General features: G+C 40.2%; 1 protein-coding gene across 4 annotated transcripts in view; it reads right to left on the reverse strand.

Annotated features, from left to right (window-relative positions):
• Positions 1–27,359, reverse strand: part of LOC121503357 (plexin-A1-like) — a 262,690-nt gene that overhangs the window by 113,047 nt on the left and 122,284 nt on the right. For all 4 annotated transcript variants that reach the window (XM_041777706.1, XM_041777716.1, XM_041777725.1 and 1 more), the window contains exons 5-8: positions 13,994–14,094; positions 9,446–9,569; positions 6,405–6,558; positions 4,908–5,007 (exon numbers count right to left, since the gene is read on the reverse strand). In XM_041777706.1, coding sequence (XP_041633640.1) covers positions 4,908–5,007; positions 6,405–6,558; positions 9,446–9,569; positions 13,994–14,094 — 479 coding nt within the window. The remainder of the gene's footprint in view (positions 1–4,907; positions 5,008–6,404; positions 6,559–9,445; positions 9,570–13,993; positions 14,095–27,359) is intronic.

Genomic DNA, 27,359 nt, shown 5'->3' on the forward strand with positions numbered 1-27,359 from the left:
CCAGAGCGGTCTATCCTATCATTACTGGATCAAATTTCAATTTAAGGGGGGGTGTTGAAAATGGGACTCTTTTCATGCACATAATTTTGGTAATGGATATCTGAATGTTTGGCGTACAAGACAACTGTCTAAATGTGCCAACCAGGAGAACTGAAAACAGAATCTTAAGACTTTATCATACAACTTCTCTTAGTTTTTCAGTCATTTTCACTCATGATCTACAGCTTCTACATTCCTCTCATCACAAAAAAAGGAGGAAAAAAAAAAAACTCTCTTTCTATGACATTCATTTTAATCTTCCTCCCAATTACACTAAAAGCACCCTCACTCACACAACAAATGACCCACTCACAGCCTGAGCCACATTAACCCTCCTGAGAAAAGGTGCTTCATAGTGCCTTATATAGACAGTTAAACCCCAATTCACTGCCAGACTATCCTCCCTATCTGTAATAAATGGAGGGCTGTGGAATGAGAAAAAGCGTATGGAAATATTTAATTAAGGAGCAATCATGGCCGTGGGTGATTTTCAATTTCAATCTCGACAACCCTTAAACTGAAACAGTGGGAATTCTAATTAGATTAATACCACTATGCAAATTTATGGCATTTTTGAAAAGGCAAGGGCCACGACGTAATCAGTTGAGTAAATAAAATGGAAGGGTGTGTGTTTTTGGGATGGGGGCTGGGTGTCAGAGTGTGGTTATTAACCATTACCAAACATGATGAGCTGGTGCCGGATCACATTTTTAATATAGGCATTGTACTTTAGTAGAGGTTTGTACATTTAAAAGTAGGCTTTCATAAAGTCCCAGAAAAGAGGGAGTAGATGCAGAGAATTTATGACTAAAATACTATTTGTACAGGAATAGAAATATCTCTGGACCTCTGGTAATTAGTGTACTACCCCCTGATGTCAGTGTTTGGTGCGGTGTGTTCACATGGGATAAGCGAAGTCTGTTATGTACTTGAATTTACAGCTATTTCTGATAGAAAACATGAAGGTGCAGCATGGCTGCAGCAATGAAAATGCATAATAAAATCTTATTTCTAAAGTTGATGCAAAAATTGCAATGTTGTGCCATTGTTTTCTGTGGGTCATGTCTCCTTCATGTGTCCTATACAAATAACCAGATTTTCTAATAGATAACATACACTTAAGTGTTTTTCTCCTCTGTCTCCATATATTTCAACATTTCTCAGATCTGTACCAAGCTTTCCATGACATATAAACTAGTGAAATATCATCTCTAACTCCCCCATTATGCATCGAGGTTGTGTAAGTCACCTGTGTGTATCTGCAGCTGATCAGACAGAAGAAGAGAAAGTCAAGCATCCCTCCAGTCAATGTATGAGAAAGAAAGATGTCTGATGTTAAATATGAACCTCTCCCATTACTTTTAACAGTTTTATGCTAGTGATGCTGTGGATATCATTCTGCATTATATACATTTGGGATCTCACAGAGATCAGCTGTTTCAGCCTAACCACTGAATATTGAGCGACACGTTTCAAACCTTACACTGTGTTATGCATGAAATGTAAGGCTAAATGATACTGATATAAGATCAGGCACTTGCAAGAGAAAACTACAGAGAAACTGTAGCTGAATTAGAATAAATAAGTTAAGTAAAATAAAGCCAATTTTACACATAAACTGAAATTAAGTGAAAGACAAGCACTATTTATAACCGACGTGTCAAAACTTTGAAAGCCACCATTATTTTTTTCAATCAGAAAAGGAGCAGAAGAGGCCTCACAGACTATAAAAAAACATAATTATCACCCTAAATTACAGAGGTGGGATAAATGTTACCTGTGGACCTGTGTGTGTGCTGAAATATAATAGGAAATTTGGCCTGGAATTTTTAGTCTGCATATTACAGATACGGGCGATTCATACGGAATTAAAAACACGGATGTCCCATGCGAGGAGGTCCATAGGTAATACTAATTCTGTGCAAATAGGGCATAAGAAGGTGATTTCTGCACAGAAATGTATTCCTGTTCCATTTAAAAATGCCTGCATCCTTTACTGTGCAGAAGCCAGCAGTATTTAGAGCTTAAGTCCATTAGAGGACGACTCAGCTAGGAAAATGAACAACCAAGCTTTCTGGAAACAGGACCTTGCATGAGCCTGTGTGGGCCTGAAGTCATTACAGCAACGACATTACCAGTCTGATCTCATCAGACGCCACACACTGACGTCCGGGGGGCACAGCGGGTACACAAGCTGAAGTGCCAGCCCCAAATGGGATTCTTATCTCAGCATCTCTCGTCGCCATCAGAGTCACTGCTGAAGACGCTGTGCGCCATATCTCTAACTTCATTAGACGTGTCCATTACATCACTCTGTGGCTGTATTAGATCAGCACAGGGAGTGGATTTAATCAAAGTTCATTGAGGTAATATCTTCATGTCTGCGTCACTTCTCATACCTTTCTTACACTTGACCTGTGAGATCATAAGTATCAGGACTGCTGATGTGACATCATTATTCAAATATATAAATAAGGACACTATGTAGACACTTTTCTTTATTGGTTGCTTTGTATTTAAATATTTGGAGATTGTGGAATTAGGGTAAACATCAAAGGGAACTAGTAGGAGTTTAATAACCCCTAGGCATCATTATTAACCACCACCCCCTTAACCAGTTTAATGTATCATTGTTGTAGTAGCAAGGGATTTTCTATGGAAGGGCAAGGAGATGGGGATAGCCATGTTTGAGGTCAGAAGAGCAGATTAAGTGTCCGAAGAGCTGAAAGAGGTGTGGCTCTGTGTGTCTATGTGGGTGTGTGTTTGCAGACAATCCTCGAAGGAGGCTCATCTGACATCCAGAGGGAAGCTGGGACAGAGCCCTGTGGTACCCCAGGGGCCTCCGAGCCATCTGCCGCCCCGAGGCTAATACCCCATCAGACGTTTCAGCCTCCCCTGGATCAGCCATGGTTGGAAAAGAGGGAGGTTATCACGAGGGGCAGGATGGAAGAGTTGGGAGGATTCTTTCACCCCAGCGGGGAGCACAGGGCTCACGATGGGACTAACCTAAGGGTGTGGCTCGATGGGTGGTGGAGATTTTCAGCAGAAGGTGGATTAGGAGAGGCAGTGGAGTGCAATTGGGTGGATAGCTGAGGGCATCTGGAGTGTGAAGGAGACTAAGTCGTCGGAAAGACACAAAAGTCCCTTTACCATGTTACAGTATGACTGTGTCTGCCTCTGCTTTCTTATGTTAAGAAAGCAAAAAGCTTATGTTAATAGAGCTGAGAACTGAGGGCTGAAAAATGGTGCAAACATTTGTTTTATCAAGTGGTATGCAGGTAATAATGAGGTCAGGGTCTGTTATTGGGAGGCATTACAGTAGACCATGGCATAATGAATAATCATTGCAGTATCATCAGTGTGCATCGTAGGTTATCATATTGAGACTAGAATTACCATCTCATATGTGGCATGTTCGATTTTTCAGTCATATAGTAACACAAGCCTCCTATAGAGGTTGGAGGGGAGAGTGTGAATATGTGTCTAACAGTATGCCTCATGGACAGTAATGTGAGAAAGACCCTGGAGGGAACTGGAAGGAGATCATCTCTGTTAACCCTCCAAACCCCGCTGGATCACCTACGATCCCAGCAGATACGTTGTTTACAATATCTCAGGAACCATGAGATGGATCTCTGTGGAGTAAACTGTGATCTGTAGCTTACCTTTTTGCCAGTCTACCGACAGCACCTGACATTTTACATTTTCAATCCAGGCACAACGTGTGGTGTTTAGATAAAACTTTGATAACACAAGCCCACATCTCTAAATCCTTGATAATGTGACTATTATTTTGTCACAATGAAAAACTTGTCAGTTTGATATGGGTCCTCCATTTGTACAATAGAATACAAGTTCTTGTTAATCTGTTAGCCAATCACGATGCTCCATTTTCTTTTTCTATTGCACTATTTTGGCAGCTATTTTTAATTTTAGTCTTAGTCTTGAGATAAAATGTTTTCTAGTTTTTGTCACATTTTAGTCATTTCTACCATTTTTAGTATTAGTCCATAAAAAGACCTCTCATTTTAGTCTTTAGTTTTAGTCCAAGCATTAATTTTCTTGCTTAAATCTGGTACCAAATTCTTTCAGTGTGTTCTATTCACTCTGCCAAACCTGGGGTCCCTGAAATCTACTGCTGAGGGGCAGAATAGATACAGCTGCATTGCATTTTGACAGATTTACCCATAGTGGAGAAACAGCATGGATTTTAAATGTCTGACAAAAACGACATTACATTTTAGTCTAGTTTTAGTCATCTTGATGAAAACTAAACTTACTTTTGTCAGTTTTAGTCTTCAAAGATCTATTTTTGTTAGTCTTAGTCTAGTTTTTGTCATGGAACAAAAGGCTGTGGACAAACATTTTCAGTCACAGTTTTAGTCGACGAAATTAACACCGTTCTATTGTTTTCTTGGCAGCAGTGACCAATTAGGGCCAGCCAAAGTCTGACAAAAGAAAAGAGAGTTATCTGCCAGTTTGGGAAGGAAAGAAAAAAGATGGTCTCTATGGCCCAAATAATGAAAGAGGGAAGTTTGTGCTCCTAAAATGGGATTCATGCACATTTTAACACCACATGCATGCACAATCTGAAATGGTATTAGAGACTTAAATGGTCCTAATAGTTTCTGTTGTGCGTTTGTTAAAAAGTTGTTATTTTCTCCTGATAGACAAAGCCTAAAGGAACTAAATGCAGATGTGAAAAGGCTTGGTCATTGTTCATCTGGGGGTGATTTGTATAAATCTATAAAGATAAATTTCCATTTGTTCTTTTACTGGGTCTTTCTGGTCATATAACTTTTGATAAATTCATCTGGCATCTTTGTGGCAGTTTTGCAAAAGATACAGGCAGACAATGTGTGACTTACGACTGGTGGACACTGCAGTTGTAGAAGACAAAATCCACGCTGGCGAACTTCTTGCCTGTCTCCTTGGATTTCAGATAGAGCTTCACAACTCGCTTGTCACCTTAATATAAAAGAAAATACACAATTTCATTAAGAATGTTCACTAAATCCAGGTTGTTTTTGAGGAAACTATCTGTGAAACACCTCAGACCAATATCTTGGATATTAATGGTATAAATGTGAAATGAATTGATGCATAATAAAACAAATATGTATTTGTCATCACACCTTTACTTTCAGTTATGTGACCTCCACAACACACACACAAAGAAACACCGTAATCTAGCAACAATACACCCTTGCCACACCTCCAGTAGGGTGGCTTTAAAAATAGCAACACCAATCAGTGTTTGGATGCCGGAACTGATGAGAACTCATAATGGGGCATAATGGGCTCTGTTGAAAAACTACCGAGATGTCGCTTTGAGGAAACTTGGAGAACATGGTCTGACATGTTTTCAGTGCTTTGAATCTGAATACCAAACAAGTTTTTAACGTCTTTGTGGCTTGACAGAATTGGACATGAAACAGGTGCATAATCTCTGCAGAAAAAAAAAACAGACGCAGATATTTTTAAATTTAACAATAAACTACGCTGAAGTCAGTGCTCTGAAAAGAACTTAGGAGCAAAACCAGTGTCTGTTAGATAGGAAAAAAATAAATAAAATGAAACTGACAACAGCGCATAATGCATGATAATGGGAATTCAAAACAGCTCTATTTTCAGTAGATAAACGTAGACTCAAATTCGGGTCTTTGAAAGGGAATAGGCAAGCTTTATTGGTGTTGACAAGGCATTCTGAATATAGACCCACTAAGCAAATCATCTGGTGTGACTTAAATTCTGCTCTGGTTGATGCAATTCTGAAATTCTAATGCATAAAAGGCCTCTCAGGAGGATATAAATCAGCTCATTGTGAAGAACATGGACAAGGTGCTTTAGATAGTCAAAAGAAAGAGAGAAAGAGTAGTAGATGACATAAAACAGTGGAGAAGTATGACTACAGAACGTGAAAGGACTGAAATACAACCTAAATGTAACATAAAAGCAAGGCAAGTTTATTTATAGAGCATCATTCATACACAAAGCAATTCAAAGTAATTCACAGAGTTAAAAACACAACATACTGTATAACAATCTGACTATTGCATGAAAATGAAATGGATAAAAACAAAAGATAAAAAGCAAAATAAAAATTGACACTAAGTATAAATGAATTAAGATATCCTTGATTTAGGTTTCTGTTGTGGGCCGTACTGTGTTATAGTGCTCTGAAGCCTTTAACGACAGCAGCTTGTCTTACCCATGGACACAGATTCACCTACTGTTTTAAAGTGCCGACATGCTTTACAAATTCTTCTCTTAACTCCAAACATCCACACCCTACAAAAGCAACTTCAACCCAGTGATCTCACCACCCCAATGACTTCATCACCCTACGCCCTGTCAGTCCCCACCTTTGTTCCTCGTGATCGGGGTGACATCCCGGACTGAGGGAGACATGCAGAAGATGTGTCCGCCCTGGATCCGTCCCTCCGTCTCCACGTAGTCCTCAAAGGAGCAGTTGACCCCCGCTGATAGGTCGGGCACGTTACGAGCCTGGAGGACCAGCTAGAGAGAGAAAAAGAGAGGGGCAATCAGTGCAAGATCAATGGAAGGACATGGAGAACATGGATTGTTATAAGATATGACATGAGGGTTAATGGGTGCTGGGGAGGAGGGTGTGTATGTGCATGTGTGACAGCAGCAGGAATAAAGGAGGGTGAACGCTTGTGCAAATGCGTCAGTCAGTGCAGCTATTACAGCAAGGTTAATGTGTATGAGTTAATGTGCAGCAAGGAAGTGAGGCAAACTGTAATCACTCAAACCTATGTGAGTACACTGAAGGGCTGCTGACAGAATGGGAGCATGCACACACTTACAAATTTTTGTCATGATAGTGCTGTATCAAGAAAAGCCAATTCTTGGTTAACTTCACAAAGCAAAGCTATGCATCTTGCCTTACAGATGTTGATTTAGTCAAGAAGCAATTGAGTAGACTTTTTGGAGCAGGTATAGAGTTGTCACTGCACCAAAGTTGAGGAGTTGTATGTGATACTGGTTTAAATCAAACGATTTCTATTCCTGTTTCAATACTACAGCAACAAAAATATCTGCTGGACACCCAAGATTGCTTAATTTTGTTTTCTGTTTTTCATTTCCAGCCTGCACAATAGAAACAATAACAAAGTGTGACATACTGGCAAAAGGGAAAAAGAATATATTTCCTTTGAATTATTCTTAATAACCAGAAGAAGTATCAGCAGTGATTTTGCGGTGTGTCTTTAATCTATTTTATTCTTTTTACTTATTTTGGTCAAATTTTCAAAGCTCTGATTTTTAGACTAATGACCAAGTGTGAGGCACTGTCTGTGCAGGGCTGTGAGTCTGTCATCGTTCCACAGATAAGGATGTATAAGAAAACTTTTAGGGACAAGGAGACACTCCTGTTCTTCTCTGCTGTCTGTAACTGGCACTCACATTACCATGTGAATCTTTAAAAGATGCTAAAGAGACTTATTAGAAAGTGTTTGCCGACTCGTGAACTAAACGGTTAACGATGATATGATGCCGTGACAGAGGGCTGTAGAAAGGTATGCTGCAGGCAGACAGAGAGGCACTCCTTCTGCATCAACCTGACAAAATCCTGAATCTTCCTTCATGCCAATGTAGAGGTTTTGGTGTGTCAGTAACTTCTCAAGTGTGAAATCCCTGTGAAATAATTAGATAACATTTTCTCTCTGGATCACCGTTCTGTGTTAGCAACAGGACACCCGTACTTGCTCTCATCTGGTCCCCATTCACTGTGCACGCTCTCTCTCTCCGTTTGCAGTATCTTGCATTGAAATACAAGCTTTTAACTGTATTTTCTTTAAAACCCCAGAAGTTCTGGTACCATCAAATGGAGAAATTAGGGATGCATGATATTGGATTTTTGCTGATATCCATTATGCTGTAATTTACAAACTGATACTGACATCAATACTGATATTTAAATGTAGTTAAGACCTAAAATTTCAGTCCTTAGAACACACAATTTACAGCTTGAGGATGAACAAATTTCAGTCTTTAAAACACACTTCACAAAATAAAGTATGACGATGAATAAAGTCAAAGACTTCAGCTGATGTATAGGTCTGTAAGTCCACCCTAAAACTTCACTAACTTATTAATAGATAAAAGACATTTTCATATCAGCTTATAATAATAATTCACTTTTTAAGCTAATATCTGCTGATACTTAACCTGACATGCCAGATGGGTTTGTTTCACACATCGATCTAATAAACTACTTAAAGGCAGAGCCTTTGAAGAAAAACTCGGAGGGAGATTGGATGAACGTTCTGTCTGTCACATCTTTACGGGCCAATCAGAGCAACAAAACAGGTGACGTAGCCGCTACCGAGCTGCGCCCCTACCAAGGAGTAAACTCCACAGAGAGCTGCATAACGCGAATCATAGCGACTGCAGACATGTCAGTACACGACCTTTGGTTTTTTTTAATAGAAAACAACTCAATGCTATTCTTTGTTCTTCTTTTAACAAAGAAATGTCATCAAGTTCTGATAAAACTGGCGCTTTAGCAGCATCCAGGCTAATATCTTCTGCCATAATTGCATCGGTCTCTTGTTGCGGCTTGCTTATGTCACAACTCCACCGCTCCCCAAAGTACTGCCCCTCGACGCTGATTGGTCCTGTCACTTTCTAACCGGGCCAAGACGGTTAGGAGGGAGCTTTGCAAGATGAATTCGCCAGTGAGAAACATGGAAATGGGTGTAGCCATCTGCTTTGCAAGGTTAGCTGGTACTGATATCACCCTGACAATATTGTGCATCCAGAGCAAAAATAACAGGTTGCATCATTTAAAGCATGTAATCATGATTGATCGCATCCATTGTGTTGCATTTTTAAAATGCCACTAGGGTAATCGGCTTCCTGTTTTGATACAGACCTGCTTTTATAGGCATATTGAAGATTTTAACATGCACTTAACCACTTGTCATGGATCTTAAGGGAAATAAATGAAAAGTAAAAAGGTAAATGTTTAATCACACAAGGCATAGATGACCTCTGACTAGTTCACTGAGCTGTCTGAGTTTTTTAAGTCAAATGAGACATTAAGGAGCAGTGGTGGACTTATTTTACATCACTGTGGCTGCCAAAGTGTGCTGAAAGAGACAATAAGGCATGCGATGAATCACCATTTTAAAAAATAGTGCACCAATTGTGGACCCTGATGAAATGCGATTAAGATATAAACAAAACAACCATAAGCAGGTGGAAACAAATGGAGGTCTTAATATTTAAAAACCAGTTTACTTTGTTTTGAACAGGTTTCAGCCTTTACATAACAATGCTTTGAAGGACTAAAGTTTGCCCTGAGACTACATGTGTTATCTATTTTGTCGGTATGCTTACAGGTAAAAGTTTCATGGAACATAGACATGAGGAGACATACCTGGACTTCAGACATGGTGACAGAGATGTTCTTTGGCTGAACGGTGAGCTCCACACACTGCCTCTGGTCTGATGCAAACCTCTGGGGCTCTCCTGCTCGTTCACATCGGTCCTTTCGTGAGCAGCTAGAGAGCAGAAAGAGGAGATGGAGGGAAAGAGAGATAGAGACAAGAGGAAGAGGAGGAGGTAGAACAGATGAGTAAGAAGAGAGAGGAGACGGATAGTATGAGCAACTGTTAAACTAATATGACAATCATATTAACATGACAAACAAGCAATGCCATCACCGTCACACAGAAAAGGGAGCAATAATACAAGACAAATAGGCTAATAGCTTCCCCCACCATTACTGTAGGCCTTTATATCATTACCTTATTGGTCCTGACATTTTTGCAACAGTGGCTAAGCTATATGAACACTACGCAACGCTCATCTTTTCAGTTTACAGCCCCACCAAATTCAAACTTGTCTGAAGATATACACACAATCATTAAAGTTTCCCTGAACCGTAAAAATGATAGAATTCCTACCAGCCGCATATCAATGGGGTCAGCAATTTCCCCCCTGCTTATTACGAGCCAACTGATCGTGCTAAAAATCAGCATACAAGCCCATATTGTAGTGGTTTTAGTATTAGCAATTCATAATGCATTAGCTATCACTTTACCTACGCGCTAACAACAACTGGTCCCGGTGGTGAGAGGAAAGTGCTGATGTGGCGCTCTGCGGGGCCTTTACAATAAGAGGGAGGCTGAAAAAAAAACCCTAACTGCCTCCTCTGAGAACCCCCTCGTTTAGTTAGCCTTCAGTCGCGCTCAGCAAGAAAAAGCTGTCGCCAACCGCTCCCCTGAGAGTCACCAACACAAACTCACACACTGTACGGGCATGAGCAGAGATGCACAAAGGTATGCACACATTTTCTCATTACAGAAGCGCTTTCCTTCTCCTGTTTCTTTGTTGTGTGACTGTGTGAATTTGTGTGAATTATATCCTAGAAACACATGTGTGTGTGTCTCTGTCTGCCTGTATTCCCTGTTCAATTCCACTGTTAATTGAAACTACCATGGCTCTTAATAAGATGTGGCTAAAAGCACCAGAGGGCTGAAAAGAGGCTTATAAATAGTTTGCCTGTTAATATTTGCCCATTTTATCCACAGAGGCCTTGGCCAAATTTGGCAGCACCATCAGGTAAGAAATGAGTGAGCTGCATTCAGGACACGAGGTCAAAAATATGCCCCAACAGAGGGTTATTACAGGTTCAAGTCCATCATGATTGTGAAGTGATTAAAAAAAAATGTCAATGCCAAAAATTGAGTACGCTAAAAAAAGAGAAACACAGTTGGAATATATGCATGTGCCTTGAGGAGAGACGGGTTGCTGATATGCTCCGTAAGTTTAATTAACACACAGAGAGATGGCATTATGCCAGATGCTCGAGGTGCTCCAAATGTGGTTTAACATGCTGTCACCTTTCAATAACACGTAACTGTTCTCACACTCCTCTATGTGCATGCACGCCCTCAAGTCAAAGGGAAGTAATGGTGAGATTACACAGAAACTGTGTCACTGAACTGCACCACACTTATGAGCGATTAGATTTCTTTTCCACAAAAATCTCTACTCTCACTACTTAATATCTACTGAAACCTAACACTGTAATCTTAGAGCAAACAAAAGAACCAGTCCACAAACCAAACACTAGCACTGGAAATGACTAATCCTTAATCTACTGCCAAAAATGTCCCACTTTGGTATCAAGAAGCATACTTGTGGAAAACCATGTTAACAACACACAGAAAAACAAGGTAAATACTAATGAGATGAATGGTGTTGTTAATGACGCATGCTGCCAGGATGTGTTATTTATGTGCTATTAACAGGTTTAGCCAGTCAACAGGCGTATAGAGAGGATAAATGTATCTCCACCAGCAGGTAGAAGAACTTAGATTTTCTCCATGAATCATAATTCTATGACTAAATGAGAGGAGGCAATAGATCAAAGCTTTACTAGTAAGCTAAAAATAAACCCAGCTCTTTGAATGACTAAAATAAAGGTAAAGCTAAAGCTAAAGTAGAAGTTACCAAAAAGGGCACTACAAGGGAGGGGAATCCTTTGACCTACTAAAACTCTTGAAGGGAAAACTCATCCCACTGAATGAAATCAAGCCAATTATTTACATTTTTTTAAATGTGGGGTGCATCCTTTTAGCTGAAGGCTCTATGAGGAGTACATATGAATGATTACCTTGGAAAATTATATTATATTATATTAAAAATTTATTTCCAAAGTGGTGGGTTGAGAACCCTGGTGGGGTGGGGGGTTGTCATAAGACACAATCAGGGTGTCACGGGATGCTTTTAATAAACAGGTAACTCAAAATATTTTATTATTAAATTAAAAGTTGTATATCTTTCTTATCTGTTATCAAGGTTCCTCTGAAAAGCTAAAGGGGGAGGGTCCCCATATTTGTCTTTGGCCTGGGCCTCCAAATGACTAAAACCAGCCCTGCCTCACACCTGCAGCACCCCCCCCCCCCCCCCAAATCGTTCTGCTCTGCCAGTTTGTTGCTTTCATTTTTCTGTTCTTACGCTTTTGACAGTATTTATCATTATTTAAGAGCAAATAAAACACCCACCTTTGGACAAGTTTTACTCAATTGTACATTATTACCTCCACCAAGGAGGTTATGTGATTGGGTGGGTTTGTTTTTGTTTGTTTGTTAGTTCGTTTGTTTGTTCATTTGTCAGCAACATAACTCAAAAAGTTGTGGACGGATTTTGATGAAATTTTCAGGAAATGTCAGAAATGGCATAAGGAAGAACTGATTTGATTTTGGGACTGATCCGGATCACCATCTGATCCTAGATTTTTTTTAAGGATCCTGTACTATTGGGAGATAGGGCAAATGGTGGAGGTCTGCGCTGTTACCGCTTTACACCAGGAGATGGCGGACATGAGCAACTTCAATCCCAGCAGTAGTTTTTGGTGCAGCAGTTTTTGGGTGTGTTTCTATTCAAAGTTTTGGAGTTTACAGAGTTTGAAAGATGCACGCCCAGTCGAGGAGACGAGTCGGAGCGTAACAGAGAGAAAGACAGCGAATTGTAGCGAGAATACTCACAACGCTGGGAGGAATAGAGGAAAATTCACCCTCTGCTATGTCTTCCAGTCGTCCGGTGAGACCATGGGTGCATCTGTTTTCACACGTGGCAAAGCCAATGCTTTGCCTCACCGTGTTTCCACCACATTGGGAAGGGACTAATCAGCAAATGCCGTAGTGGGGGCCACATGGGGACAGATCCAGGAATTTTTTGAAGGGTTCTTCACTATTGGGAGATAGGGCTAATGGCGGAGGTCTGCGCTCTCCGAGTGCTTTTCTAGTTTGAAAATGTGATCCATGTGTGTTTGTCTCTTTGATGATGATGCACATCGCAAAAAATATCAACAAATACAAGTATGGGAGAACACTGGCAGGAAGTGACTGAAGAGATCTGTTACAACGAGGGCATTACAAGCTTCAATTTGAACACAAGACAGCACACCTCAATGAATAAACTTACTGAAGAGATGCACCACCAGCGGACTTCATCTGCACCCGTTTCTTTTTTTTTTTTTTTTTTTTTAAGATTTGTTTTTGGGCCTTTTCGTGCCTTTTTGTATAGAGGAGGACAGTGGATAGATTTGGAAACAGGGACGAGAGAGGGGGAGAGACATGCGGCAAAGAGCCTCAGGCCAGATTTGAACCCAGGCTGTCCGTATACATGGTGCGCGCCTTAACCACTCTACTACCAGTGACCCCTTGTCTGCACTCTGTCTCTCACATTTACGCACGTTTCTCCGTCCAGCGCGGATCCGATGCTAATGATATACAAGTTTTCATTTGAATTAAAAAGTATGTCTTCGGCGCGCCGGTAGTCGAGTGGTTAAGGCGCATGCCATATACGCAGGCGACCCGGGTTCGAATCCAGCCCGTGGCACTATTTCCTGCATGTCTCTCCCCGCTCTCTCCCCACTTTCTGACTCTATCCACTATCCTATCAAATAAAGGCAAAAAGGCCAAAAATAAATCTAAAAAAAAAAAAAAAAGTATGTCTTCTTTGTGTGGAATTGATTATTTGATTTGACTTATTGCAATGAGTCTTTACTGTTGACAGTTTTCACCTTATAAAAGATTTCCGGAGGATTTTTTTTAAAGGAACCTTTAAAAGAGTTGCACCTAGTCACTAAAGAGCCACATGCAGCTTGAAAGCTGCGGATTGAGTAACATTGCTTTACCCATTTCCAGAGGGGGTCCCTGGTCTCTGGCACTGTTATTTGGGGGGGTCACAGGCTGAAAAGTTTGTAAACCTCTGCTTTAAACAATTAATTCTCTTGGGCATAATGTGGTACTGCTCACAGGGATATTTCCACTTTGACATCACCACTGGACACACCTAAAACTCTCCAACACTTCATCCACATAAATCTAACAGTACAATGCAATGTTAGGCTGCACGTGAGGGGCACCGGGATGAAGTGTGTTAATGTTCTTGCATAAGTGTGTGTACTTACATATTGTGGAGGACACACCATCCACAGTGAGGGTCTCTGGAGCCCAAACACTCCCCACAAGTGGTGTACTGCTCACAGCTTTCCACTGGAACTCGCACCACCTGGAGAGAAAGACAGAGGGAGAGAGAGAGAGAGAGAGAGAGAGAGAGAGAGAGAGAGAGAGAGAGAGAGAGAGAAACAGGGAGAGGTGAAGAAGAAATAATTAGTATCTCCGTTGTAATCAACCTCACAAGATGAGCGGTGTTCAGCTGGATGGAGATGAGCGTTTGACAGCTTATCAGACTGATTCAATTCAGCAGACAGTTCCAGTGTGGATTACTCTGAGACTGTAGAGAGTTTGTGTGTCTGCGTCTTTGTGTGATTTTGTGCATCTGTGTGTTCTGGTGAGCGATTCTTGTCCAGCGGTGTGTGACAGCCTGCGGTGAAGCGTGTACAGTAGAGGCCTCGCAATGCATGCTGGGACACCTGGCAGGTGGCCATGGCAACAGAGCTTTGATTGACAGGTGACCTCAAAAACCGATGGGAGGCAGAGGAGCACAAGGACAGACCCCCAGTGAAAAGAAATGTCTACAGAGAATATGCAGCAATTTCCCAGTAGATAAACAAGGATGTGAAAAATTAAAAACATTTTAGCAAGACAAAGATAACCCAAGTAAACAAAAAATGCAGTTTTTAAAAGATGATTTTATTTATTATAGGGAAAAAGTCATCCAAACCCACCTGGCCCTTTGTGAAAAACTAATTGCACCATAAACCTAGTAACAGGGTGTGCCACAGTTGGCAACAACTGCAAGCAAACTTTTGCCATAACTGGCAAGAAGTCTTTGATAGTGCTACAGAATCTCCACTGGATTTAAGTCCAGACTTTCACTAGGCCACTCAATAACATTTATTTTGTTTTTTTAAGCCATTCAGAGGTAGACAGGTGTGTTCAAGGTTACTGGCCTGCTGCATAACCAAAGTCAAGAACTGTTGCCTGGACATTCTCCTTTAGAATTTTCTGGCAGAATTTATGTGGGGTGTTTTTGGTAAGTCGTCCAGGTCCTGGAGCAGCAAAGCCAACAAAATGCAGCAAAAAGCCATTTTTCCCAGTCTCTTCCTCATTGTTGAATCATGAAAACTGGCATTAACTGAGTCAAATAAGGCCTGCAGGTCTTAAGATCACCACTGTTCTGTGTTTTCTCAATTTATGGATAATGGCCCTCAGCATGGTTTTCTAGTGTCCCAAAGCCTTAGAAATGGCTTTGTAACCCTTTCCAGACTGATGGACTTCTGTGACTTTGTTTTCAATCTGTTCTTAAATTTCTTTAGATCGCAGCATCATGTGCTGCCTTTTTTTTTTTAGATCTTGTAGTCGACTTCACTTTGTCAAACAGGTTCTATGTCAGGGGTTTCTTGATTAAACAGGTCTGGCAGTAATCGGGCCTGGGTGTGGTTAATAAAACTGAAATCAATTTTCCAAAAAATGTGGCTCATGACAGTTAATTAATGATTTAAATTTAAAAAGGGGAACAATTCCTTTATCCCATAGGGCCAGGGAGGTTTGTACAGCTTTTTTCCCCTTAATAAATGAAATCTTCCTTTAAAAACTGCATTTTGTTTTTACTCTGGATATTTGTCTCATGGTAAAATTTTCTTGATGATCTGAAACACTGATGTGAAAAATAAGCACAAAGGAAGGGCAAATACTTTTTCACAGCACTGTATGTGAATATTCTTCCTGTGTTGGTCAGTCATTCATTGCCATACTATAGATGTATGAGCTTGGTGACAGGCTACAGATGTTGCCTAAGAAACCAGATCAAGTGTTAAAGTTAGCCCGCCCCTCAGGTTTAAGGTGACGACAGATGGTTCCCAATGGGTCTAAAAGTGTGAGTGCCTGAGTGTGTATTTTAAGACACTGAGTGAGCACTTAAGTGTGTTTAAGTGTGTGACAGACAGATTGCTAGCATATGCGCTGAATACTAGTTTGCCACAAAGCAGGTGCATCTGAGCGTGCACATGTGTTGAAGGTGTCAGCGCTACACTTTACTTTTCTTCACCAACGGGCCCCAGCTGATGAGTTGTTTGATCATCCCATGTGTGTGGTTTTGTTGTCCATGTTTGTGTGAGTGCATCTATCAAAATGCCACTACAGACTAGCTTTAACTCATGTAGCACAAAGTGAGCCTGCTGGTCAGTGAGTAACAGCATAACAACTCCCCCCTTGGGTAACTCTATTATAGCGGACACACACAGCCATACACACAATCTTAACCATGAGAACCCTGTCTAAGTGGTATACCGGGACTGAAGTAGTATCTGGACCAGGATGGTCTGACTTTTTTATGAGCTTTTGATGGGAGGGGGGAGTCTGAGAGATATATGGGAGGATAAGAAGAAGAAAAACATATGGCAAGGTAAGCGCACAGGCCTGAGGTAGGAGATAAAGCCGGTTAGCTGCAGGACGGAAACCAGGCGGACACAGGCACGCAGTACTGAAATATTAAATCCAGGCCAGGATTCCATGAGCTTTAAGTACAACACAGATATGAGAAAGATATGACATGGTGGAACTCATAAATGCTCTGAAATGTCTTGTATTGGACCAGCCGGGGAGGTATTAACAACACTGCTCGAGTACAGGGCAGACTGACAAGAACACTTGACACTATATGCCACTTATCCTCCTTTTGCCATTACTCTGCTTCTTTGTCAGCCCTAGGACTCTTTTTGCATCTCATTCATTCATTCAGATGCTGTTTCTTCTCCAATCCAGAGTCAATACAGACAACAGTACAGTAGTTTTATAGCTGGCTAGCTTCCCAGAGATAGAAGACAGCTGAAATGATGCAAACAAGCAGCACAGTGGACCAGAGTGGGAAGGAAAAAGAGGTGGTCATCTACTGGAAGTGCTCCCTGGATGGATGAACAGAGGGGGAAGAGAGGTGTAATGGAAGACAAATATGAATCGGGCGAGGACATTGTGCTGAGTAGATGGGATATGGTGGCAGACGGCTGCTATGCGTCATTGTCAAAACGAGTGAGAGTCTAGTTTTCATCTGAAAGGAGAGCTGGAAGAAGGATTGAACAAGCGATTGGTGTGTCTCGAATAATAAAAGGATGACAGAGGAGGGAGAAGGAGAGTGAATGAATGAGGAGATAATGGAGAGATGGATGATGTGGGGAACGCAGTTATAGTTGAAAATGTGTGATGGGACACCTTGGGTAAAGGGAATAATCACAGACTGTCTTTCAAAAAAGTTTCATAATAAAAGAATGCAAAAAGAGCAAGAACAGACAGTTCCTTAGATCAAAATTGAGGCAAACTCCTTTTCTTCATAAATCATTATGACTGTGATTAAGGATGATGGGTGCTTGAATGAAATGAACACTGTGGGTCCTTGGAGAGAAAGCATAACCTTATCCCTGCCCTGTGTAATAATATATCTGCCCTATTGTTCACTATTGTTCTCTTATTAGTAGAAGTGAAGACACTTTGGGCTTTACTGAGTGGGCGTGACATCCAGCAGTTGATGTGGTAGCAGCAATGATGGTTGCTTTTCCCTCTGAGGACATAAAATACTTAACTGGAGCTTGGACTGTTCATGTATAACTGCATGTAGATCCAAACAATACGTGTCTACTCACCCCCACACACCAAACATACCCTCACTGCCTTCCTCTTTCTGTCCCTCTCGATGGCTCTTTTAATGAAAGCCAATTCCCGTCAGCATGCCACATTACTCCTTTAAATGACCTTATAAACCAGGCCCGCCATCTCCCCTCTCTTGCCATCTCCTTATTTACAATAGCATCCACCACCGTAACTCAATTCTCTCTCCTCTCTCTCTTGTCAGCCCTCCACCCCGGCTGTACTGCAATGCCATGACATCTCCGTTCTGCAGTAAACTTTCCACCTTTTCCTCTCCAATCTGCTTTTACAGAGCACCATCACCTGCCTTTAAACACCCAGCTAACAGGCTTTGAGATGGTCACCCCCCGAAAAAACCCAAAGGTCCTGTAAAGCTTTCAACGGAGCTTTTCATTGGTTGTTAAATCTAAAGACATAAAAGGATCTGCCTTGTTGCAGTTTCTTTTTTTTTTAATATCTAAACACACAGGGAGTCTATAGTAGAAAGGAGGGGGAGGGGGCGTAGTGGAGACATCTACAGAAAAGAGCCTCTTCTCTGGGTTACGCTGTCTGGGAGCCAAGAGAAAGGAGTTTATTTTCAGTTATTTTTAGATATCTGCATGAGACTCGGCATCATAAATTAGTAACGCCCGCGCCTCTGACAACTAGCACTGAACCTCTCTTGCCTTACACTTAACCCCACATGGCTCTAATCCCGCAGCTTTGGGACCAGTAGAGAAGAGAGCTGGTTTTACTGGAAAAGGCCCAAAAGGTCAAAGCGTGGGATGCCAATATAGGGAAAAGAAAAACAGTCTTTTTTTTTGTTTGTTTTTTGCTACTTTCAAGAAAGCAGCATGTGTTCAGGAAACAAGATTCCCATGTTTAGTTTAAAGGACAAAATTCTCAGAAATCTCATAAACCTGTAGTTCTTTTATTACTGCTCTCCTTTTATCCAAATCTTACTCTGTAATCTTAACTAGCCATGGTTAGGCAGGAAACAAATCTGGAGAAAGAGTCCAATCAACGCTAAAAACTGAATCCAAACACTGCTCAGTGTATCCAGGCCTGAGCACTGATACGTCACATGCTAACATCATACATGAAGCATCCACTGTTGCTGAATTTATACGTGTTGATGACACAGAATAAATAAGTATTTTTTTCTTAAAATTTTCGTAAAATAGCAACAGATTTATATGATATTTGATCTGACACCATTGAAAGATTGTGGCGCTGTCATGGCTAATGTTAGCTATATCAAGCAAACTAACATGAAATAGTTTACCATGTCTACAGTGTTAATTTTGGCAGCTTTTTTAAATTTTAGTCTTAGTTTTGGTCTTTAAATTAAATGTATTTTAAAGATTTATTTTTGGCCTTTTTGCCTTTATTTGATAGTATAGGACAGGGGATAGAGTCGGAAACAGGGGAGAGAGCGGGGAGAGACATGCAGGAAATAGTGCCACGGGCCGGATTCGAACCCGGGTCGCCTGCGTATATGGCATGCGCCTTAACCACTCGACTACCGGCGCGCCAAATTAAATGTATTTTAGTTTGAGTCACATCTTAGTCATTCCTATCCTTTTTAGTTTTAGTCTAGTTTTAGTTGACAAAAACTCTAGTCTAATTTTAGTCCATAAAAAGTCCTCACATTTTAGTCTTTACTTTTAATCCAAGCATTTACTTTCTTGCTTAAATCTGGTACCAAATCATGGTAGTGTGTTCTATGCACCCTGAAGAAATATCACAGATTTGAATGTCCGACGAAAACTACATTTCATTTTAGACTAGTTTTAGTCACCTTTACGAAAACTAAACTTAGTTGTTGTCAGTTTTAGTTATCATAGATCTATTTTTGTTAGTCTTGGTCTAGTTGTTGTCATGGAAAAAGGCTGTCCATGAATAGTTTTAGTCATAGTTTTAGTCAACGAAATTAACACTGCACGTCTATATGGCCCTATGATTACAGTGTTAAAGGAATCGTGGAATGGCCAATAAAAACGGAATTTACAATTTAAGGCCGAAATCGTGGAAATTAAATGAATTTGACTGAAATGCTGTGCTTTTTAGAAAGAGGAACGTATATCCAGGAATATGTTCGGTGGGATCACTAAAGCGGGGCACAACTTGTGCCTCACTTCATAAACAGTCCGCTCCCTCCTAAACAATAACAGCATGTCAAAGCAGCTGCACGAAACACTGGCAAACATCACGTAGCTCAACACAGGGCAGAACCATGCGATATAATATTGCACCTTTAAGGAAACTCATCTGTGCTACGAGTATTACCACACCACACCAGAGAGTCACGGAAAGAGAGAGAGGCGTGTCTGTGTGCGAGACACACAGCTGGAGACACAATGTGAAGACCTTCTCACCTCTTGAGGGCTTCAAACTTGAGTCAGACGGGCTTGAGATGTTATGAAGTCCGGTAGTCTAAATGATGTTAAATTCGAGTAACAGTTAGTTAAATAATTCCTCCCGTAGATACTGTAGTTCCCTTTGGTTGCTTAACGAGCCGACAAGTGTCTGCATTAACGTAGCGGTTTGATATGAGGCAGACAGACAGCGATGTATGGAGGGAGATGATGAGAGAACCGTTATAGTCAGGAGTAGAAAAATGCAGCGTCAAACTGCATGGACTGTTACATACTGAGAGAGTAGAGAAAAGTTTAGGTAACAGGTTTACTTTTAACCATTTAACTTTAATGTTACTTTCTTATTAAGTAACTATCACTCTGTGTTAGAGAGAACAGAAGAATTTCTTCATTTCCATTATAAACATCAGTTAGGATACAGTGTGATTATACATGTGGATGTGTCTTAAAATGTTGGAAATAGGGGTGTAAAGGTACATGTATTCGTACCGTACTGATTCGGTACAGGCCTCTCGGTACGGTACAGATGTGTACCGAATGAATACATGTGGAACAAAGCTCATACACAGACAGAAAACCAGAGAGCAACTCACTGTCACACTGTCCTGGCAACCACACAACCACAGCAAATGACAGCAACAGCCTGCATATTCCCAGATAAAAGTGTCCTGTTTAAGAACACTTTGTTTCCCAGTAAAATACAACAGTGGACAAAGACAACAACAATAGCGCTGACATTATTTAGCAACTGTGTCGCTAAAAGCATGTCATCCAGCAGACCAATAAAAGCATTTGAAAAGGGTCTACTCAAACAAGAACGTCACTGTAAAGAGGAGGAACAACAAAAAGTCTCACCAGCCAATTATGAACTTTCTATTCTTTAAGGTAGTTTTTATTATAACGCTGGTGCTCTGGCTCTGTCAATCAAATTATCTTTACCTTCAACAATCAGCCTCGGAACAGGGGGAGAGCAGACTCCTTCATGTCTGCAGCTGCATCATAGGTAAAGTTATCCTCAGATTTCACATGCCTCTAACCTCTTTATCTTCCTAGATGGGCTGTAAAAAGTTCTCCCAAACTTTGTAGTAGGTCCCATTGGTGAAAAAAGTAATCCAGTGCTGAGGTCTGTGTTGACATCGGCAGGAAAGATGCTAATTAGCATACTTAACAAGCTAACGCACGGTTGTATAATGATGCGTTCAAGTTGGCTGGGAAATTTTAGTGTTTGAAGAATGGGTATAAATATGTCAATATATCAATTAAAAAAAAATTCAAAAATATATTTATTTATTAATATTTTTAATAATTGAAGAACTTTTGGAAGGGGGTTGCAGCATTATTAATAATTTTAATGTAATTTATTCAGCCTATTTATTTTAATACAATTTAATAAAAAATAAATAAATAAATAAATTTTATTCATTCGCTTCAATTACCGTACCGAAAACGTACCGAACCGTGACTTCAAAACTTAGGTACGTACCGAACCAACATTTTTCTGTACTGTTACACCCCTAGTTGGAAATATTTGACTGTTACACTGGTTATATTTATTTTGTATCAGCCAGCCACAGTTGGCTGGCTGATACAAAATAAATATAACCAGTGTAACAGCCAGCCAACTGTGGCCCTTTTTCAGTAAATTTAAGTTTGTTTCTATTTTAAAAGTGATTATTTGATTTATTTACATAAATAAGATACTCTTTTTCATAGTAAAATTAGTGGAAAGATTAAAAAACAGAATTCCTAAAACTTAAAATGGAAAAAACGGAATTTGGAAAAAAATAAAACAGATTTCATAGGGCCTTATATATGTATAACAGCAGCATACAGTAGCTGCAGTGGTCATTACTAACAACAAATGTCATGAACTGATTCACATGAATTAGAAGCATATCTACTGTTCTTAGGTTGCACCTGTATCTTTGAAGCAACACTGTAGTAACTAGAATTCATGTTGTCACCTTCAGTACCAGCAGGTCATGCCTTAAATATTATTAGTAATGGGACCTCCATCAGCATCTTGCAGCTTTTCTGGCTATGCCTGAGTCCAAAACATGGCTCCCTACAGGGTGTCCATGTAGGTGAGAGAGTTCCTCCAGCGCTGGTTTACCTGCTCACTCAGGGGCAGAGTATAGGGTGTTGTATCAAAGGCTGGGTCAGCATTTGTGCATTGACTGGATTGTAAGGGGCTTAGGAGATCAATGGCTGGCTCAGAGCTCAATGTGTTGACTGATTGGAGATAAGCAGCAGAGCAAACAAGACTTGGAGAGGTTGCCACTGAAAACAGAGGAGAGAGAGTTGCTTAAGGATGGATGGAGAGACGGGACATCAGTAAAAGTAGAAATGAAAATTTAAAAAAAAGGCAATTGCAGCATCCCCCCCCTCCCAAAATAAAAAGAAAAAAAAAAAGAAAAGAAAAATCATACGCTGTCACATTCAATTTGCTGAATTGTTTCCAAGTGCTAAATTGCTGCTACACTGCCGAGACGTTATTGACAGATCTGGTCATTGTGGTCAACTTAAACTGTTTGCAGCAGCCCTGTTTTAGTGAATTAGGTCTTTTAGTGTCACATTGGAAGAAAACAGTGCCTACAATGATAGCTGTAATCTTTTGTTTTCACTCTCAAAAGTTGCTCCCTGCAGTATTTTTCTGCACCCACTGCCCTACTCGCTATCTTTATCTCCCTCGTTTTGTCTGCTGTTTCTCCCTCCCGTTGAGCTCTCCTTCTCTTTCGCCTCTTTAATTTATCGTTTTATCCTCCTTCTCCAGCACTGGGCTCAATTATTCATCCGCTCCATTGTTTTTTGCTCTTCTGAAATGCTGTTTTGATCTCTTCTTCCACACTCCATCTCAGGAAAAACAAGAGGCAGATTAAAGAAGCTATTTATTTGTCATTTTAGCGTGCACATATCATGGATTCGAGGCCAATGAGGATGACAACTCAAATTCCCTTCTCCAAGGAAACAGCTATTACACAACATATAAAGTACACAAAAATGCACACATGTAAGGCAGTAAAAAAGCTTTGTAAGTGCTCAGTTGTAAGCATAAGCTTACATTAGAATGTTTAATACAAAATATGTTACACAACTTTTATAGTTTGTAGAAAAGTACACTGTGGTTATAGTTTGAGATGTCCTTGGCCTTCATAAAGTCAAATAATAATGAAAATAGCAGTAAAACTTGCCAAAAGTACATAAAAAATAGAAAATCATCCTATCCTACAAAAATATTTGAAGACTTTGTCCTTCAAGAAAGAGAAAGTGTCAAAGAAATAGATGAGTAAATCAACAGTTAGGATTTTCTATTTAAAATAACAAGGAAAAGACCAGGAGTGAGTCAAAAGTAAGAAAACAAAAATAATACTTGATACCATCGCTCTTCATCTATACCCTCACCACATGATTCCCATTACCTCCTCCAAAAAGATCTAATGTCAAACTACAGGTCAATAAACTCACTCTGTGTCTATCCATTTGTTCTGAAAACTCTGTCCCTCATACCAACGAGAGTCTGACAGAAAGAGGAAAAAGAGAGATGAAGAAAGACGAAGGAGCAAAGAGAAACTGAGACAGAGACAAAGGATGAGACAGAGAATAAGAAACTGAAGATAACAAAGTATTGAGGGAAAAGAGACTGTAGAGAGAGGAAGAGTGTAAATGTGAGCAGCTCAGGTAGACAGGCCTCGGGGTCTTCTAATTAAGTGAGGATGGGAGAGGCCGGCGGCCTGGTAAATGACTCTGTCACTTTAGTAAATGGACTTGGTGAGGAGTGAAAAGCCACACAGCTGGCATTTCCATTAGCACTGCCAGGTGACCCACCACCATAGATGCAGACAGAGGGAGAAAGAGGAGAGAAGGAGGAAGAAGAGAGGACAAATGCTTCTTTTTTTCATTTGCTCTCATAGGAGGAGCTGTGAGTGGCTCATGTCTGGTGGTACCTGTATAGACGAATGGTGATTGTGGAGAGGATAAACAAATCTGTCTGACTGGCTTGTGCTGAAATTTAAAATCACTGCAAACAGGCTTAATGGGACCTTCTGATTGTAATACCAAAATAACAAATTACAGAGAATTGATGGAAAGATTTTAGTATCAAACAAATCAGAAGACATGCAGAAATTCACGCAGATCTGATCAGCGTTTCTCATTTTTTCCTGTGAAATAAGCTGAGGAAGTTTTAATAATCAGATCACAAGGAGAGAGGACATGATGACAGGTCTAATCACCCACATCATTTATGTCATAGAAACTTGACTCATCAATACTACTGAATCACTTCTCTCACCACTATTATTCGCAGCGTGTCTCTGTGTCTCAATTTGCACGCCACACCACTGCTCCAGTCGCCCTTGATACCTCTCAGGAGACTTGTTAGAGACTGGTGCCATAAAAAAATCATAAATGTGTACAGATTTTCAATAAAACCCAAAATTGTGGTGACTTTCAAGTTTCCCCCCCTCCCCATCCCCGTCCGTCATTATGTGCCATTGATTAAAGTAAGCTCTCTCACAGCTAAACAGTGTAATTGTTTGTAAAAGCTCCACAATAAAGTGCATGCACTAAAACTTTGTTAGTAAGTCAAAAGGAACAGTGTTAATGCTCCCCTAGCTATGTTGTAGGCTAATCACAGGTGCCCAGAGACGCTGAGCCATTATGCAGTTATTGTGGGGGGGGGGGGGCTACCCTGTACTAACAAATTAGTCTTATTGCATTAAGAAGTTTTGAAGTTTTTATTTTATTATTGTGTCATACATACAATCATATGTGCAGCCCACATGGGCTTACATGACACCAAGAATTCAGACAAAACCAGGATCAGAGTGCATGGTAGTTCTTTCATCATTATAAAACAGAAAGGAAGATGGAGACAAACTAAAAATTAATTAATTAGTTAAATAAAGTACCTTTTCTTCTTTTCCAGGCTTTTGAGACAAAATTAGCAAGCTTAAACACATCAAACTTAAACAGTCATTCCATTTTTTGCTCATCAGTCAACTGCAGAATTTCAGGAATTTGGCCAGTCATTTCATGAGGCAATACTTCTCTTAAGTCATCATATTTGGTACAATGCAAAATAAAGTGGGACTCACTTTCTATTTCTCCTGAATCACACAGCTCACAGAGTCCATTTTCTCTGGGGATATTTTTGAATCGACCGATCTCAATAGCCAGAGGAAGGATACCAGACCTCAACTGTGCTATCAAGGATCTTTGGCTTCTAGATAGTCAAAATATAATGTACAGTTCAGGCATAAATGTGTTTTTAATCAGGACATACATACTTAGTTTTGGTTTGGACAGAACATGTTCATGCCATTTTTCTTCAAACTTAATGATGAGCTTCTCTTTTAGTGAATAAACATTGCAACATAAATTATTCCTGTAGATATACGACATATCCACCTCCTCAAAAATAAAATACATTTCATTAGCCCATGGAGAATTATCTAAACTACTCCATAAAAATACTCTAAGATTTGAATGATGTGGTTTGTAATAGCACAGGGTTAATAGAGATTAGTCTACTGTCTGTGAGAACTGACGGAACTGTGCTGCAGTTTTAATGACACATGCATTTTCCAGAGATCAGGAAACATCCACCACTGTATGACTTAAAAATAAATTATGATAAATGATGTGTAAAAGCTGGTAATTATTATTTTAATGTAGCTATTGCTAAGCTATAACCAGGAGTTTAATCCCAGCTCCCAGCTGCTCTTTTTTCTCTGTGTGTTAGGCATGACGAGGATGTGAGTGTTGTGATTCTTTTCTAGACTTTTCCTTCATTAAGGGAGGAAACTCTCTCCCTGCAGGTGGGGTTTGACACACCTGTTGCAGGTGGAGGTGGGAGTGGACAGCAGGTGCTGCAGGAGCGGGGTTAAGAAAAGAGTCCTGTGCTGGGCTCTAGTTTCACAAAATCGATTAGTAGAAAAGACCGCAAATCACTGGAGAATGGATAAAACTGATGCAAATAGATAAACAGTGGCTCCAACTACTACTCTCTTATATTGATTATGACAGTCCCAGTATACAACAGGACAGTATTTTTCGTTGACTCGCTCAAGTTTTCAAGCTTCATGCATTAAGTTTAAAATTCAGACTCACTTGAGAAAAAAAAAATAACATGCAGACCAAGACTTTCCTTGTGTGTGTGTTTTTAGGAAAGTCTACAAAGTAAAAAAACAAAAAAGACATTGCTTTTTATGAGTTTTAAAGAGAATTGAGGGGCTTTGTCAGTCCGTCAAACAGGTATTGCACAAGCACAGAGAAAGAGAAACCTTTTGTGCTGGCAATTCACAAACCATGACTTTTACAGTTTACAGATAATACTGTGTTATTTAACATATTAAGAATTACACAATTAATCATTTGCCCTCATTTTAGTGAGCAAATGTCTTTCCAAGTGTATTATACTCAGTATCATGCTCGTTCTTCTTGTAATTTTTGACACTGAGCACTGAAAGAAATTCTGTCATTATGCTCTATTCAGCTTTTTCCCATCTGGTTTGATGACTGGGCCTGACGAGGCCTGCTGTGCATGAATTTGAAAAGAAACTTGACTCAAATTCAAAACAATCCCAAGTGCTGTCATGCACGAGCAACACTTCATTGTTCTACCAAGTGTGGCCCTCAGCTCAGACAGGGGACTAAGAAGAGCCATGCGCCATTCAGAGCAGCTCCGTGGGCCAGACGGACTTATGATTGGCCTCATCCAGTGACAGTCAGGGAGAGTTATATCCTTCCAGCCCAATCACTCTCAAGCAACAGGCGGACCGATTGTGCAGACGATTGATAATGATGAAGAAAAAATGGGAGGAGGGGGGAAATTGGTGGGAGAGAGAAAACAATTAACCTCCCAATCCATCTCGTCCTCTTTTCTAACCCTATCAGCCGGCTCTATCATACCATCCTTTGGGAAGAGATGGTGGACTAAAACAGAGAGAGATCAGAGGAAGACAGAGCTATCTAGTGACAGGCTTCCATTAGGAAAGATAGCATCATGCCTACAACAAGTGTCTCAGTACACATTTCTGATGCTCTCTCATACAAACACACAATTCTTTAAGGAAAGACCACAAACAGAGTGGTAGCACAGAAAGAGGGGACAGAGAAATGGCAGGAAATATAATTAAGAGAAGGCAGAAGTGAATATGGAAGTTATCCTTTGTGGATAATGATGGCCTCTTGGTGGCACTCTTTGGATTTCACAACTTAAAATAATTCTTTGTCTTGACTTACCTACAGAATACTTGTAGTTGCACCAAACGAGGCATTATTTCAAAACACAGCTGTTCCACTACCAGAATTTTTGAATTTTGATACACAACTATTTAATATTTATCAATAGTAATGCCTTTTTGATTAATTA

This window comes from Cheilinus undulatus, linkage group 3 (genome assembly GCF_018320785.1).
Source record: "Cheilinus undulatus linkage group 3, ASM1832078v1, whole genome shotgun sequence".
NCBI classification, from domain to species: Eukaryota; Metazoa; Chordata; class Actinopteri; order Labriformes; family Labridae; genus Cheilinus; species Cheilinus undulatus.